Source organism: Cryptomeria japonica, chromosome 10 (genome assembly GCF_030272615.1).
Source record: "Cryptomeria japonica chromosome 10, Sugi_1.0, whole genome shotgun sequence".
NCBI lineage: Eukaryota > Viridiplantae > Streptophyta > Pinopsida > Cupressales > Cupressaceae > Cryptomeria > Cryptomeria japonica.
In genome coordinates, this window is record NC_081414.1 from 225,999,539 (window position 1) to 226,013,585 (window position 14,047).

At 37.2% G+C, this 14,047-nt stretch overlaps 1 protein-coding gene across 4 annotated transcripts in view; it reads left to right on the top strand.

Moving 5' to 3' along the window:
• LOC131034873 (uncharacterized) overlaps positions 1-14,047 on the top strand; it is a 240,508-nt gene that overhangs the window by 79,823 nt on the left and 146,638 nt on the right. For all 4 annotated transcript variants that reach the window (XM_057966473.2, XM_057966472.2, XM_057966469.2 and 1 more), the window contains one exon: positions 4,324-4,409. In XM_057966473.2, the coding sequence (XP_057822456.2) occupies positions 4,324-4,409 (86 nt within the window). The remainder of the gene's footprint in view (positions 1-4,323; positions 4,410-14,047) is intronic.

Sequence of the window (14,047 nt, forward strand, 5' to 3'; positions counted from 1 at the left end):
TGATCACTAAAATAGAATGCAGATGTAGACAACTAAAATAGAATACAGATGTAGACCACTAACACGTGGTAAAGAAACCAATACAAATTGCCAAGTAGGGGGAACGAGTCCCTATGGAGCATGATTTGAGGAGTATTGGAGAGATAGGAGGTAAGTCTCATCAAATATCTCTGTCTAGGCCTGAAACAGAGGAGTGATTGGTGTATACTGAATCCTGATCATTATGAGAGGACTGATACAATTTTTAATAGTGCTCATTAGGGAGTATCTAAGGCTAGAGGGCTGAGCTAGGAGATTCGAAGAGAAAATAAGGCAGTCCCTTTAGAATCATTCCTAATATCCAAGGTTGATATAACTCCCATAGTAATGAAGAAGCTTGTAATATGCACATGTCTTGTTGCTGGGGGGTGACCAGAAAGTAAATTTATGTTGTCGAGAAGTAGCTGAACCATGCTGTCTGAAAGGAGAACTACATTGTTGAGGGGGAACATGTTGGGGAATTTGAGTAGAAGTGATAAGTTGTGAGAAACATTGTCTCATAGGTCTACCCATGTCTATGTGTGAAGTAGTAGTATCCAAAGTTTGTTTAGGCTAAGGATCTCTTGGATGGGCTTGAAGGATAAGGCGATCAAGTTGAGGGGCTCTAGGATCCTTATAGACCCCCTGCAAGGATTTGCATCAAAGGGCAATGGTCCTCTGTAGATAAAGGGCCATGCACCACCAGCCAATATATCTAAAGAAAGTAGAGAGAGTGTTGCCTGAGCCCTTGTAGATGTAGTTGTATCTCCCCCATACCTCATAGTGGTTGGGAAATGCTTTGTGGAACAGTATGCTTGCGATTGATCATGCACTGCAACATGAGATTCTGGGCCCTTTCAAAATGGGCCTAACTGATGGATCCCAAGCTTGTACCCAAACCTTAGATCCATTTAATAAAAACTTTAAGATTGATGATTATAGAAGGTAGCAATATCTGAGAAGAGATTTGAAGCTATAACATTATGCTCTCTTGTTTTATATTAGAGGGAATGATGAAAAATGTGTTTCTGTTGTATGTTCTGTAATGCTTTGTTTTGCTCTACAATGATCAACTGTATGTAGAGTTGCATGGGGGAGACTAGATGAAGCAATTTGTATGTCTAATCCCAAAGAGTCATTTTAGGAGAACTAACTCATCTCAAGAATCTGTAAAACCATGTGACAAGTGTCTCTATGAAGAACTATCGTGGATTATTTCATTAAATCCTATTTTAGTTTTTTTTTTGCCTCAATTTTTGATAAATTTCTATATTTAGCGTTATTTGGGGCCCTTTGGAAAATATTTAAGGAAATATAATGCCCTCCATCAGGGGAAATGACTTGCAGAAAATCCTTAATCTTCTGATGCATATTGCAGTTTCTGATATTTGTTATTGGTAAAGAAACAATAACCCCAACAAAATGACTGCCTTAAAAAGAGTTGATCAACCTAGTGATGTTTTGCAATTCTGTCTATAAATTAAATCAGGATCAGTTTGGAGGGTAAGAATTTTCTAATGTGCCTAAGAAGTTCTTAGTGCCAAAGTGATCTTCTCACTCAAACTCTGTTATTGCACTTCCCACATAATTGACAAGGATGAAATTTCCAACAATAATAGACTCCTGACCCGTTCTACCATAGTAACAAGCTACATTTCTGAGTACTGGTCAATATCCCCTAAGGATTCCCACACTAAATAGTATGGTTCTGAATCTCGGATATGGGTAGCTTCTGAGTTTACTGTTTTTCCCAGGTTCTTCTTGGAAATATATTGGATATGGTACTTTTGTAGTTGCGGTGCACTGGGGAAGGAACTGAGTGTGCCTTTTAGAAGTACATTGATATTATGGTTCATTTATTTATTTATTTAGATATACTCAAGCTGTACAGAGGTGAAGTTTTAAAAAATTGGCAAACCCTTGTGTCACTATGTGGGTAACTTAGACTGCAATTGATAGGTTGGTTTGCCTCAACAAAAGCGGAACTTATGGAGTTTTGTGAAGATTCTGCAGTGTCCTTGGGACTGAAATTCTTGGCCCTAATCTCTTTCTTAAGAATATATGAAATTTCCCAAGACATTGACTAGTATATCCTATTTTAGTATTTTTTAAAGCAATTTTAAACCAATGCCTTTTGCGTTTTCTCAAAGTTGGAAAATGAAATTGATGGATGATTAAATGTTGGAAATCCAAACCACTTACCATACTGGTGTTTTTGTCTGAACAACTTGTGTTGAACCTTGATTCTTTGGCAGTCTTATATTTCTATCAGATCAATCTAGCAACCAATTTTTAATGAAGTTTCTTTTTGGTTTGATTAGATTTCTTCTTTACTCGAGTTATTTGGTCAAGCATATGGTGGAAGGTGGGTGAACCAATCTTAAAGGTCAGCTAACTTTATCATGATGAGGTGAGGGTTTCTGCTTTCACCTGGAGCTTATTCTGCAACTCTTGATTATTTGTATCTAAGATGTTGGATTTTTTTCTCTCAACTATTGATTCTGCTCCCATATCTGATAGGAAACTTTCATCTTCATGTTTGGGTTGCTGCCATGTTTATGAGTAACAAAAATATCCTAGGACTTGTGGGTTATGAGCTTATGGGGCTTGATTTGACTCATAGCTATTTGATGGCAAATCTGCTTTGATACACTGATTGGTGGTAGGAAACCTGCTTTGATGGTGTTGAAAGGTAGTAGGTAACCCAATTTCATGCCACTGCTAGGTAGTAGGGAACCTGCTTTAGATGTTAATGCTAGGTAGTCCACCTGCTCTGATACCACTGATCCAGATTTGATTTTCGATTCAGTGAATAACAAACAATTTTGTTAGAACTTAGATGTGTCATAGATAGAAATAGTTAGTTGCAACAATTGTAGTGTATAGATAAATCCAAATTAAATGAACCTTGAACGCATGGAGATAAAATATTCTAAGAGAAATGTTTGAATTAAAGCACTAATTACTGTATTGATTTGATAGTTATGTATAGCTATATCTGATCAGAGATGTAAGCTGTTCCTCTCTGATATTTATAAAAAGGTAGCAATATCTAAGAAGAGATGTGATTCTTTTTAATGTTTATTCTCTACTAGGACTGGTCATGGGCCTCCTTCTATGGCCCATGCCGTTCCAGTCAGTTATGCCACGTACAACTGTTGCCTGGGGAAGAGTAGACAAAGCAATTTTATGTAGAGTCCAAAGATTTGTAGAATAAGACCTGACTTGTTTTCGAAATCTGAAAAGCCATATGACGAATGCACCTACAAGAAGTGAAGAGATCTGTCTTGAAGTGGAACGCATTAAAACTAAAACACAATATTAAATTTCTGGAAATTTTGGGATTTTGGATACATTGTCACTTTCTGTATTTTTGCAACATTTTGAAGCATGTTTTGGAAATTTTTGTGTTGTACTACAGTTGTTGATTTTGTGCACTGTTACAAAAACTATGAGCTAAGCCCACCCTTACGTGCTTCCATGATTTCTGAAGTTAAGATTTGAGGATCCATGCCCACCTTACGAGCATTACAAGCTCTGCCTTAATGTTTACCGTAGTGTTTTTAGTATTATTTTCTTCCTTCTTAAAACTGGCTGCTGTTAAAATTTTGGCAGTAATGCTGGCTTGTGATGACTTCATGTTTTGTGGGAGAGAGACCTGTGCTGACTCTCATTTTATCAATAAAATTAAATATAGGACCATATTGTTTTATAATTTATCCAGAGGTGCATTCAGGCAGTACGGCATCCATTTTCTAAGTTTGTATACGTGTTACCTTCTAGTTGATTCTTCTTAGAGTTCCTCATCAGTTTTTTTTTCTAGGTCCTATTGTCTATATTGCTCCTTATTTTGATGGACTTTTGGTTATTGTTTTCTTTATAGATTGGTTATATATATTAAAGCAACTGATGCTACTAAATTGTCATCCTTTAGCTTGTTAAAATATGGGTGTTTAATTTGTTAAAAAAGTGACATACGTGAAGCACTTAAAAACATTAGATCTCATCCTCCAATAACATCATTTGAAAATAGGAAAGGAGCAGAATAGTTTCCTTTACAAGGAAAGAATATAAAGTTTAGTTATCTTCAGCATTATATGGTTTAAGCTAATCAAATTTAGAAAATACAATGTTAGTATATTGTAAAATCTCCAAATTTTATTTACTTTAATAGCTAGCATGCAGCATTGTAATATATTCTCAGCAAGGTTTGTTGTGCTTAACTATTTTTGGTATTTCAGAGTACTTGTTGTCTATATTTATATTTACAATTGTTAATTTCATGATATTTGCTTTTATTTGTAGAGTTGGCGAGGGATGCATTACTTTCAGATGGATATGCCGTCTTAGGAGGTTACATGTCACCTGTCAATGATGCTTATGGCAAAAAGGTACAGGATACTTAGTTGAAACATGGCTCTCTTACTGTTGTAATTGTTGTTTTGTAGTTGTGATTTTGAGTTCCCTTTATTATTTTGGTTTTGAGAAAGTTCAAATGTTAGTACATGAATTGCAAGATATTTTGTTACATGAGTCAGTGTTAGGCATAAACTTTTCTGTTTTTTTTTTTGTGCTAGACCACCATGTAGTTTAACTTTCATTTATAACTTAAAATAGGAGAAAATTGAGATCTCAAATTACATACATTCAATGTAAGGTTTTTCTTGAAGATTTTTGAGGTCTTTGGACTGGATGACACAGGAACTGGACACTTTTTCAGTTTTCATGCTGGGATCTGTTGTGTTGCACACACACCCCCCCTTTGGTTTTGCTTGCTTTGCTGGTATTTTGCAACAGCTCTGTCCTGTAAGGATTGTGTGTGTGTGTGAGAGAGAGAGAGAGAGAGAGAGAGAGAGAGAGAGAGAGAGAGTGAATCATACAATTACATGAGTCTGATAAGGAGCAGAAGACGCTTGGAGTGTAGTGATAAGGAAATATGGTCTGGATTAGGCGTATGCTAAGACCTAGTTAGACTCTAATAAAAAATGTTAGCAAGGTCACACTAAGTGCACAAGTCTCAATACTGAATACAGAGTGCTTAAAAGGCTACATGAACTTGCTTAAGGTTTTGTTTGATGGAAAATTTTGCCAGAAAGGAACAAGATGTGTGTTGATGTAGTTCACTGCATGAATGTGGTAGTTATCTAGATTCAATTTAATAAGTGTAAGGGATTGCTAGATAAAATCATACTATCTGAGTATCTTAAGTGCATGATCTTGCAATAGGCAGCTCTTGTTTTCCCATTCCCATACAAGTAGCCACATTCGTGTTACCACCTCTAGCAAATTGGGCACCCTCATCCGTCCCATGCCAAACTCTAACTTTAACAATGCTTTGATGGGTAACTTGGCTCATTAGGAGTGGTAGATGTTATACTTCTAGGTCTTTTCCATTATTCATTAATGCGAAAACCCACAAATACACTTACAGGTAGGCTTTGTACACATGTTATTTCATTTGAGCATTGATGTGAATTCTAGGTTGATCATTCCCATCATGAAAAAAATTGACCAACTAGCTAAGCATTCCCTTGGTCTAGGTCCTATAAATTTTCAAATTCACAACCTTCAATAAGGCAATATATATGCCCCCATACTTGCTACAATTGATTACAGAGGGTGCAAATGTGGAGTTCACATGTGTAGTGGAGAAAAAACACATGTTATGTCATCCTGCTTCCCTCCTTCTAGACATTGTGAAGGGCACTTTATTAGCACCCAATATCAAATCACAATATTGGGCCTATCATCTAAGTTCTTTGATGGCATTGCAACTATGCAAAACTATGACAATAGCTATAACAAATAACAAACATGTCAAAGTGGGATTTGAGCATGGCATGTCATCCCTCCCAACTCTAGTCGTGGCACAAAAGACAAGCCTAACACACTTCAATCCTCCATGGTGGTCATAGCGGCAAGTCATGCCTAGCTTTGGCAGATTAATAGGAGCGATGGCAAGAGGGATGACAGTGATGATATACATGAAGCTTCAAATGTAACATTGACCACCAAAGGAAAATAAATACATATTTTGCTCCATTTTAAAGGCATATTTGATATGGTTCACTGCTTACGAAGATTTGACATAACACAATATACATCTAGTCCCACTCTCAATTTCTTCTCCTGTGAAAGAAAGCAAAAAAATATCATGCAATTGCAAAAATCACAAATGCTAGTTGTATATACATCAAGATATTTTAGGTTTATATGGATATTACACAACCAAAGTGATATTTGGTGTCACAAGCTGAGTTGAAGGACATGTTGATGTGTGTTTTACGCACATACGAACACAGAATAAAATACCAAAGTATTTTATCCTCTCTTGAACAAAATCACTTCAGATGCTAAACATCTGATCAACTAAGACGATTCCAAGGTTTCTACGCATAGTTCTTGACATGTGGGTAATTCAATGGCTTGATGTGATATTGCTGTTTTCACTTGGGGGCTTACACAATTGTTCGAATCGATCTCATCTTATCATTGATGTGGAATAGGCTATGCCGATGACTTAGGATTTTGCAATTAAGATCTTGATCTAATCTAACAAGGATTTCTACAAAAAGGACAAAAGGAATAGGGTTTAGGAATTCTATTCTAAAGCCTAGAATGCAAGAAAAGGGTGAATGATTCAATGGAATCCTACTAGGCAAGGTCTCACCATCAATATGAATAATTTGACACAAGTTTAGTGCAATCATCTAAGGTATATTTCATGGATGTTCAAATCATTACCATCAAACATTGATACCATTCAAAGCAATGCATAACAATGGACGTATAACAATTGAAGTTAAGTTCACATAAAATTCCAGTTGACCATGCAAGGCTAGTTTACAATCAGCAAGAAGCAGGTGGTGTGGATTTGATGGATTTCACACAAATGCATTCAAAAAGTTCTTTTATTCAATCTAAAACACTTGAAAGCAAATTCTAATCTAACTTGGAGGCAATGAGAACCATAAATGCATGCAACACTTAAACAAAATCACCATTAATGGAACAATGACTTGTATTCAAATCTGCAGCATATAGACGACAATTTTCAAAAATCTATCTTACAAATGAGAGGCAATGGGGTTTATGTAGAGCCTCAAAAGAAATGAATGGCCAAGATTCATTCAAGATCAATGGCCAAGATCGAAAGATAGAAACCCTAATTAGGGTTTGTTACAACCACCATTACATTGGCCGATGAGATATGAGGGTAGGTAAGATAAATAATATTTGATGTAGTGTCATGTGTCACCTATTCCCTCCTTGAATAAAAGTTGACCTGGAACCCTTTAATTGAACGAATGGTGATTGGAATGCCACCTCAGCTTATCCATTCTTCATTGTGTTTGGAATTCATTCTGATACTTTGCATTCCATCCTTATGTTAAGGAATTCTTTGAACTATTTCCTCCTTAATGTTCTTCAACCTTGAAATTCCTTGATGTAGTTCCTGATTTCTTGATGCAAAATCCCTGGCGCTCATGTCTTGAACTTGCTTTCCTTCATTTGTTCATCATTAAGGTGTAGTATTCTTCATGTTTGATCTAGTCCGCATCTTCTCCTTCTGAAATCGCTGTCCCAAGATCCTCATCGAACCTTTGAAGTGTTGATCTTCCTTAGCCGCATTGTTCCTTGCAATATGCATCCTCCTTCATTTCAAGCCTTGATCATCGTGCTTTCCTTCCTCGTAACAATCCTGCAAAACAAACAAGCATTGAATCAAACATCAATGGGATAAACTTGATCTCAACCTTGGTGGGAAATCCATCCACATACGGACGAACCAGTCCTCAAAACATCTGGATTATCCTTGTCCTTTACTTCATTTGGTGGAAATTTGATGCCTATTTGGACAACTTTGTTATTGATCTGCATTTGAATTGATTTGCCCCTTCCTTTGTAATTTTGTCTTCAAGTGGAAATTCAGGACCCATCGGGACTCATTGTCCTTGAAAGTCCTTTGTTGATTTGATCACCATTTGATGGAGTGGGAATTCGAACCTCATAGGGACTTTGTTCCCAACATTTGTCCCAACATGTGATAGGTAATCCCAGGTTTTGATTAGAAAATTGTAACACCAACTTTGAAATGTGAAGGTCTGGATTGCAATTTGGAAAATTCTCCTCAAGAAAACCTGATTTTCAGACTTAGGATAAGTCTGATTGCAATAAATAAGTCTGAAGACACCCCTGTAAACTCAGAAAATCAAGTATTTGGTGCCCAAAAATGAATGTCCAGGCCTGGAAATATCACTTGGAGGTCTGAAAACACTCAAAAAGTGACTGGTTTTTGATATGAAAGCTGAAATTAAAGTCTGATTTTTTGAGGACCGAGTTTGAATACGCCCTCCAATGTCTGAAAATTTCTCTAAAAAGTTTGAAGACACTCAGAAAATGATCAAAATCAGTGGCTGGAAGTGATCACAACCCTGTCACATGCTTGCACTTGAATTATTTTGCCCCTCAAAATTTAGAAATGGTCACATTTGGGCACAACTATGTGGCTGGAAATGAAGTTTCAGTCTGAAGACAACTTGGCATACTCAGTAAAATGTCAAAAATGGGGTCCTGATGTATACCACAAGCCTGGAAATACTTGGAAAGAAGTGTAGATAAGTCTAATTTTCAAATTTCAAAGTCTGAATACATCTTCCAAGTCAACAATGGTTGCCCAAAAGTCTGAAGACAACCTTCAACTAACATGAATCAGCATTTTGAAGTAGCTTCAGCCATATGAAATGTTTTCTTTTGATGTATTTTACCTCTCCAAGGTCAAAATGGCCAAATCTAGGTGCAAGTAGAGGGCTGGTAATAAAAAATTAAAGTTTGAAGACAAGTCTGAAAATGGAGTTTCAGACTTTGTTTTTGTTATTTGATCCCATAAGGGATCTGGGCTAGACCGGAGGTTTTCTTATCTTCATTCTTTCCTACCGGTGCCCACACTGAATGGAGATGTAAAAAAAAATTTTATAAAAGAAATAAATTTTGGCTTCGTCCTTTTATCGATCAAAAAAAGAAAATGGAGTTTCAGACTTGTATTAACAATGGAAGCTTCACTAAATGTCTCCAAAACTCGCCAAAATGGGTGCACAAGTGAAATTGCCCAAGTGTGGAGGAGCTGGAAATGGAAGTTAGTTTGAGGACAGCCTGCAACAATGGAGTTTTAGACTTATAGCAGCAATGGTGAACCTCAGAAAATGCTCCAAAATGACCCTTCAATCAAATCGCCTAAGTTTGGAATGGTTGGTAAGTTGAAAATGAAGTCTAAAAGTGGAGTTTGTAGCCAACCATGAGGTCAAAGGAACTTCCAGCAATGGCGCCCAGCTCTGATCTGAATAAAATGACAGCCCCTTTGCATCAATGGCGTTCAGCAATATCATCTAAAATCGCCCCAAAGTCTAAAATTTGCACCATCTATCAAAATCGTGGTCTCTCCAATGGTGGCGCCACTTCTCAAAATTGACAAATATGGCTCAATCAGCAACGAAAGCTTGCTGTAGCCTCCTCCAATGGCAGCGCCTAGGTGAAATTATCCTCCAATCTGCAACTCCGGCTCAAGAATGATGTCTAATGGACACTTAGTCAAAATTGCTTGGTTGGGAAACCACTAACTTGCTTTCAATCTGCCACTTAACTGTCACAATCAGCACTTATAATATTATTTTAATGCTGGGCAGGCTCTTTTAAACTAATTTTCACCTTGTCAACTCACCACACAAGCAATGTGGGATAAAACTTTGCCCTTCTAAACTTGCTTGGGGAAGGTCGATTTGCTTTTGGAAAATAATTAATCATTTAAACAATTAAATAATTGTTTTTGATTATTGAATCTTCGTTTGTCAATACAAAAACAATTACATTTGACCCCACTTGCATTAAATTTAATTCACTTTCATAAAAAATTGGCCATTTGGGGAAAATCGCCCCATGTTTGGATAAAAATCCAGATGAAAAAATCATCAAAATTCGTCACAAAATGCCCTGGGGGAAAATCGATCTGCATTAGGATAAAGGAAATTTCATCCACATCAAATATATTTGCATTCCAGGGGAAAAATGTGGGTCATTAGGATAATTTCCCATAGTCAAAATTTTAGCCTCCTGGTGGAAAATCGCCCTCCATCAGGAACTTAAATGGGGGAAAAACAGGGTCCATCGGAAATTTGGAGGAAATTCACTTCCCATCAGGATTTTGAGTGGGGGAAAATTCAGGGTCATTAGAAATGTGGGGGGAAAAGCACCTCCTATCAGGATTTTGACCTTTCGACCATCAAACCATGGATTTTCATTGGGAATTTAATGATTTTCCCATCAGAATTTAACTGGATTTACCAAAATTTGGGCGAGAAAATAGGGATTTTATCGAGATAAAGTGCAAATTTGACTTGAATAACTTCCTAGGAGTGAGAAAATAACCCCTAAAGGACCTCTCGATGCCTAGGCACAAAAATATCACTGACTTACCACAATTAGTCGCATTTACGCTCAAATTTCAAGGCAAAATTGAAACTCAACAGTTAGAAGGAATAAATCAAAATTCTAAGGTGACTTGACACTTGGATCATTTTAATCATCTCTTGTATTCTGACATAACTTCCTCTCATAGGCAAAGGCTAAAACTAGGAAACTAGGCAAAACATCTGAAGAGGGGAAAATCTAAAGCCTAATGGTTAGTGTATAAACCAAATAAAACACAAAATAATGCATTCAAATCAAAGAAACGGGACTTGGACTCGGCTTGGACTCGGCAAGGCCGACTCGGACTCGGACTCGGACTTAGGTTTCGGAGTTACACTCGGTTGGACTCGGGAAAGTGAAAAACTCAAGAAATTTAGAGATTTTTAAAGATTTAAAACTTGTTTCATGCACCCTTTATTGAATACACCTTAGAGACAAAATAACATCATCGAACTTGGCTCATTTGATTACATACACAAGTATACATCAATCACATAAGCGTAAACACAAATTGTAGCTGAAGGAAATAACAAACATAGATATATAAATATTGTCAAATGTATACAATATTACAAAACTCATGGAATAAAAAATCCATCTCATCATATGATCAACATCAAATGTTCTACACAAATACCAAAGGTAAATACAACTACAAGCCTATGGCTCAGAGGAGCGTGCACCCTCTGGCCCTGACCCCCTACGAAGGCGTTGAAGGTAGGTCCTGGATGATTCGGCAGCCATAGTCGCTCCCCGTGACACCATGCCATGCTCACCAACATCAGGGACATCCATGTCACTATTAGTATCTGCCTCTGAATCTTCTGTCTCTGCTCGTGCTCTCCGCTCCTCCTTTGCCATGGCTACAGCCTCAGCCTCTATATCTACCTGGTCGATCCAATCAGTGTCATCATCACTAAAGACAGCCGTAGGATCTCTCTCAATGGCCTACTCTGCATCAGGATCAACTTCATCTAGAATGATAGGAGAGATGTCAGCTAATGCATTCTTTCTAATTGTCAGGCGGAGGTTGTAGTGAACAAAGACGAGATCATTCATCTTCTCCATAGATAATCTATTGTGCCTCTTGGAGTGTATGTGCTCAAACATACTCCAATTGCGCTCACAACTAGATGCGTTGCATGGTTGGCTCAAGATGCGATTGGCCAACTATTGAATATTTGGTGTCATTGGGCCAAAAAAGCTCCACCAATTATCTGAGTTTGAAATGAGAAAAATAAATAAAATCAGTCTCACTCATGAACTCATTTAACAATATACAATAAAACTAAAATTAAGCCTTACAATTTATTTTTACCTGGCATCATAGGTGTCCTACCGTCTTTGGCGATAGGACGAGAGAAGGTCTCCCTTTGTGCATCTGAGAACAACTGTAGCTCTTGAATAAGCTCTATTTGAGTAGTACTAGCAGGGGCCATCTTCTCCATGATCGAGTACAGCGCATTAAGGACCTCCACATCAGCCTTGAAAGAAGGGATAAAATGGAATGCCGGATTCAGATAATTGGTTGCTGCATGGATGGGCCTATGAAGTTGATGATGCCATCTCCTATCAATGCAACTTGCAACAAAACCACCAAGGGCTTAACAAATTGCAAAATTGAAAATATTGTGTAATTTAGAAAAATGAGCAAATAAGAGAATATATATAATAAGTTATAAAACAAAAAGAAAAATTTTAGAATTTATAAAAAAATTACCTTCACTATCTTATCACAAGGGACCCAAAAGTCTCGCTCATGAAAAATGCAGTTTGCCATATCTTTCCCTGCAGGGGTGGCAGCATAGGATGAGGAAGACCACTCCTCACCAACAATCATACGTCTCAAGGCCGATGTAGAGCGAAGCATGGATTGCAATGTGATGAAGTTTGTGCCTGAGTATCTGTTTCTTCTGGGTAGAGGCTCATCGGAAGCGTATTGGAGAGGCGATCATTCCTTTGGAAGGGCATTTGATTTGGTGTTGATTGGAATTTTTAAGAGAAAATCGAACCTCCCAGCTGGCCGTACCTTTTCTAGAGTTGCTTTGATTCGCGTGGCATCTATGTGTGGTGATTTTAGTGCTAGTTTGAGTTCATTGTTTGTTCGCCTGAGTTCGTGTCCTTTTTGGAGCTGATTTGGAGGAGTCGTGTGCATTTCTGTGTTGCTGGTCCATTTCTGGAGAGGCTGGTATTTATTAGAATATTTAATTATATTTTAGTCACCTATATTTAGTTCCTTGTTTAATGGTCATTTAGCTTTTTAGTTATTTAGCTTTCAAGCTTTATTTAGCATTTAGCTTTTTTTTTTTAGTTAATTAGCTTTTAAGCTTTATTTAGCGTTTAGCTTTTTAGGAGTTCACTTTAAACGACTTGTTCTTAATTTAGAACGTCGTCCTTGTAATCTCTTTATATACGCTTGTATATTGTTGAATAAATTATCCGATTATTAAATCATTCATTCAACTTATTTTTCATGGTATCAGAGCGGGTCGATGGGATTCTTTAAAGTTTGGCGAATTTTTTAATAAAAATTCATGGCCTTCTTTCTGGAATATTTTCCAGATTTTTTTTAATTGTTTTTTTATAAAAAACGATTTTGCTTCTTTTAAGGCTTTTTGAGGGTTTCTGGTTCATGGGTGAATTTCTGTGTTGGGCAGCAGTTCATATTTTTTTGAGAGTTCTGAAGATTTTCGGACCTAAACCTTGGAGTTTTTTTTTTTGCAGATTGAAAATTTTCCTAAGGTTTCTGCATTTTTCGACTAGGGTTTTGACCCTTCAGTTCAAGTCGAAATTTTATTCTAGTTGCAGATTCTTGGTGGGTTTTTCGAGACCTCAACTAGGTCATCGTCAGATTTCCGTGATGGCATCTTTGACCAACATCATGTTGGAACACAGTCAGAAGTTCAGTGGCCTCAACCAAAACACCTGGAAATAGTGCATGTTCACGATATCTGAATATCGTTACCTTTAGCAGCTTGATTTAGGTCAGACCTCGTATTACAGGTCCCAGGGTTTTCACGATTTTTTCCTGAAAAATTGTCTGTCAGTTTTCTGATTTTTTCCACAAAAAATCATGGGAGGGTTTCAACAATTTTTTCCTCAAAAATTGTTCGCATGGTTTATAATTTTCCCTTAAAAATTATCTCATCTGTAATCCACGATATTCGTGTAAGATTTTAGTTATTTGGGTTTTACCGTTTTTTTCCACAAAAACGATGATTTGTAACCTCAGATTTCTTGGTTTTTCGATTTTCTCCTCAAAATCGTAAATTCTCTTTTTGAGGGTTCCTATTTCAAGGTTTGACGACTTTTTCCTCAAAATCGTGCTTTGTTGCAGTTAGTTTGGGTCGCACTTGCCAGGGCGAACATCTGCAACTGTGGTATCTTGCAGTCAGTTTTGTAGTTGATACTCTTCTGCAAAAGGGTTTGCCGATTTTCCTCAAAATCATGGTTTTAGTTTTCAGTTTGGTTACCCAACGTTAGGTTGGATTCTGGTATTCTTGGTCATTAACACTTTTCAGATCCAGGGAGGGTCTCCACTGCAGTAGAGTGTTCACACATCGCC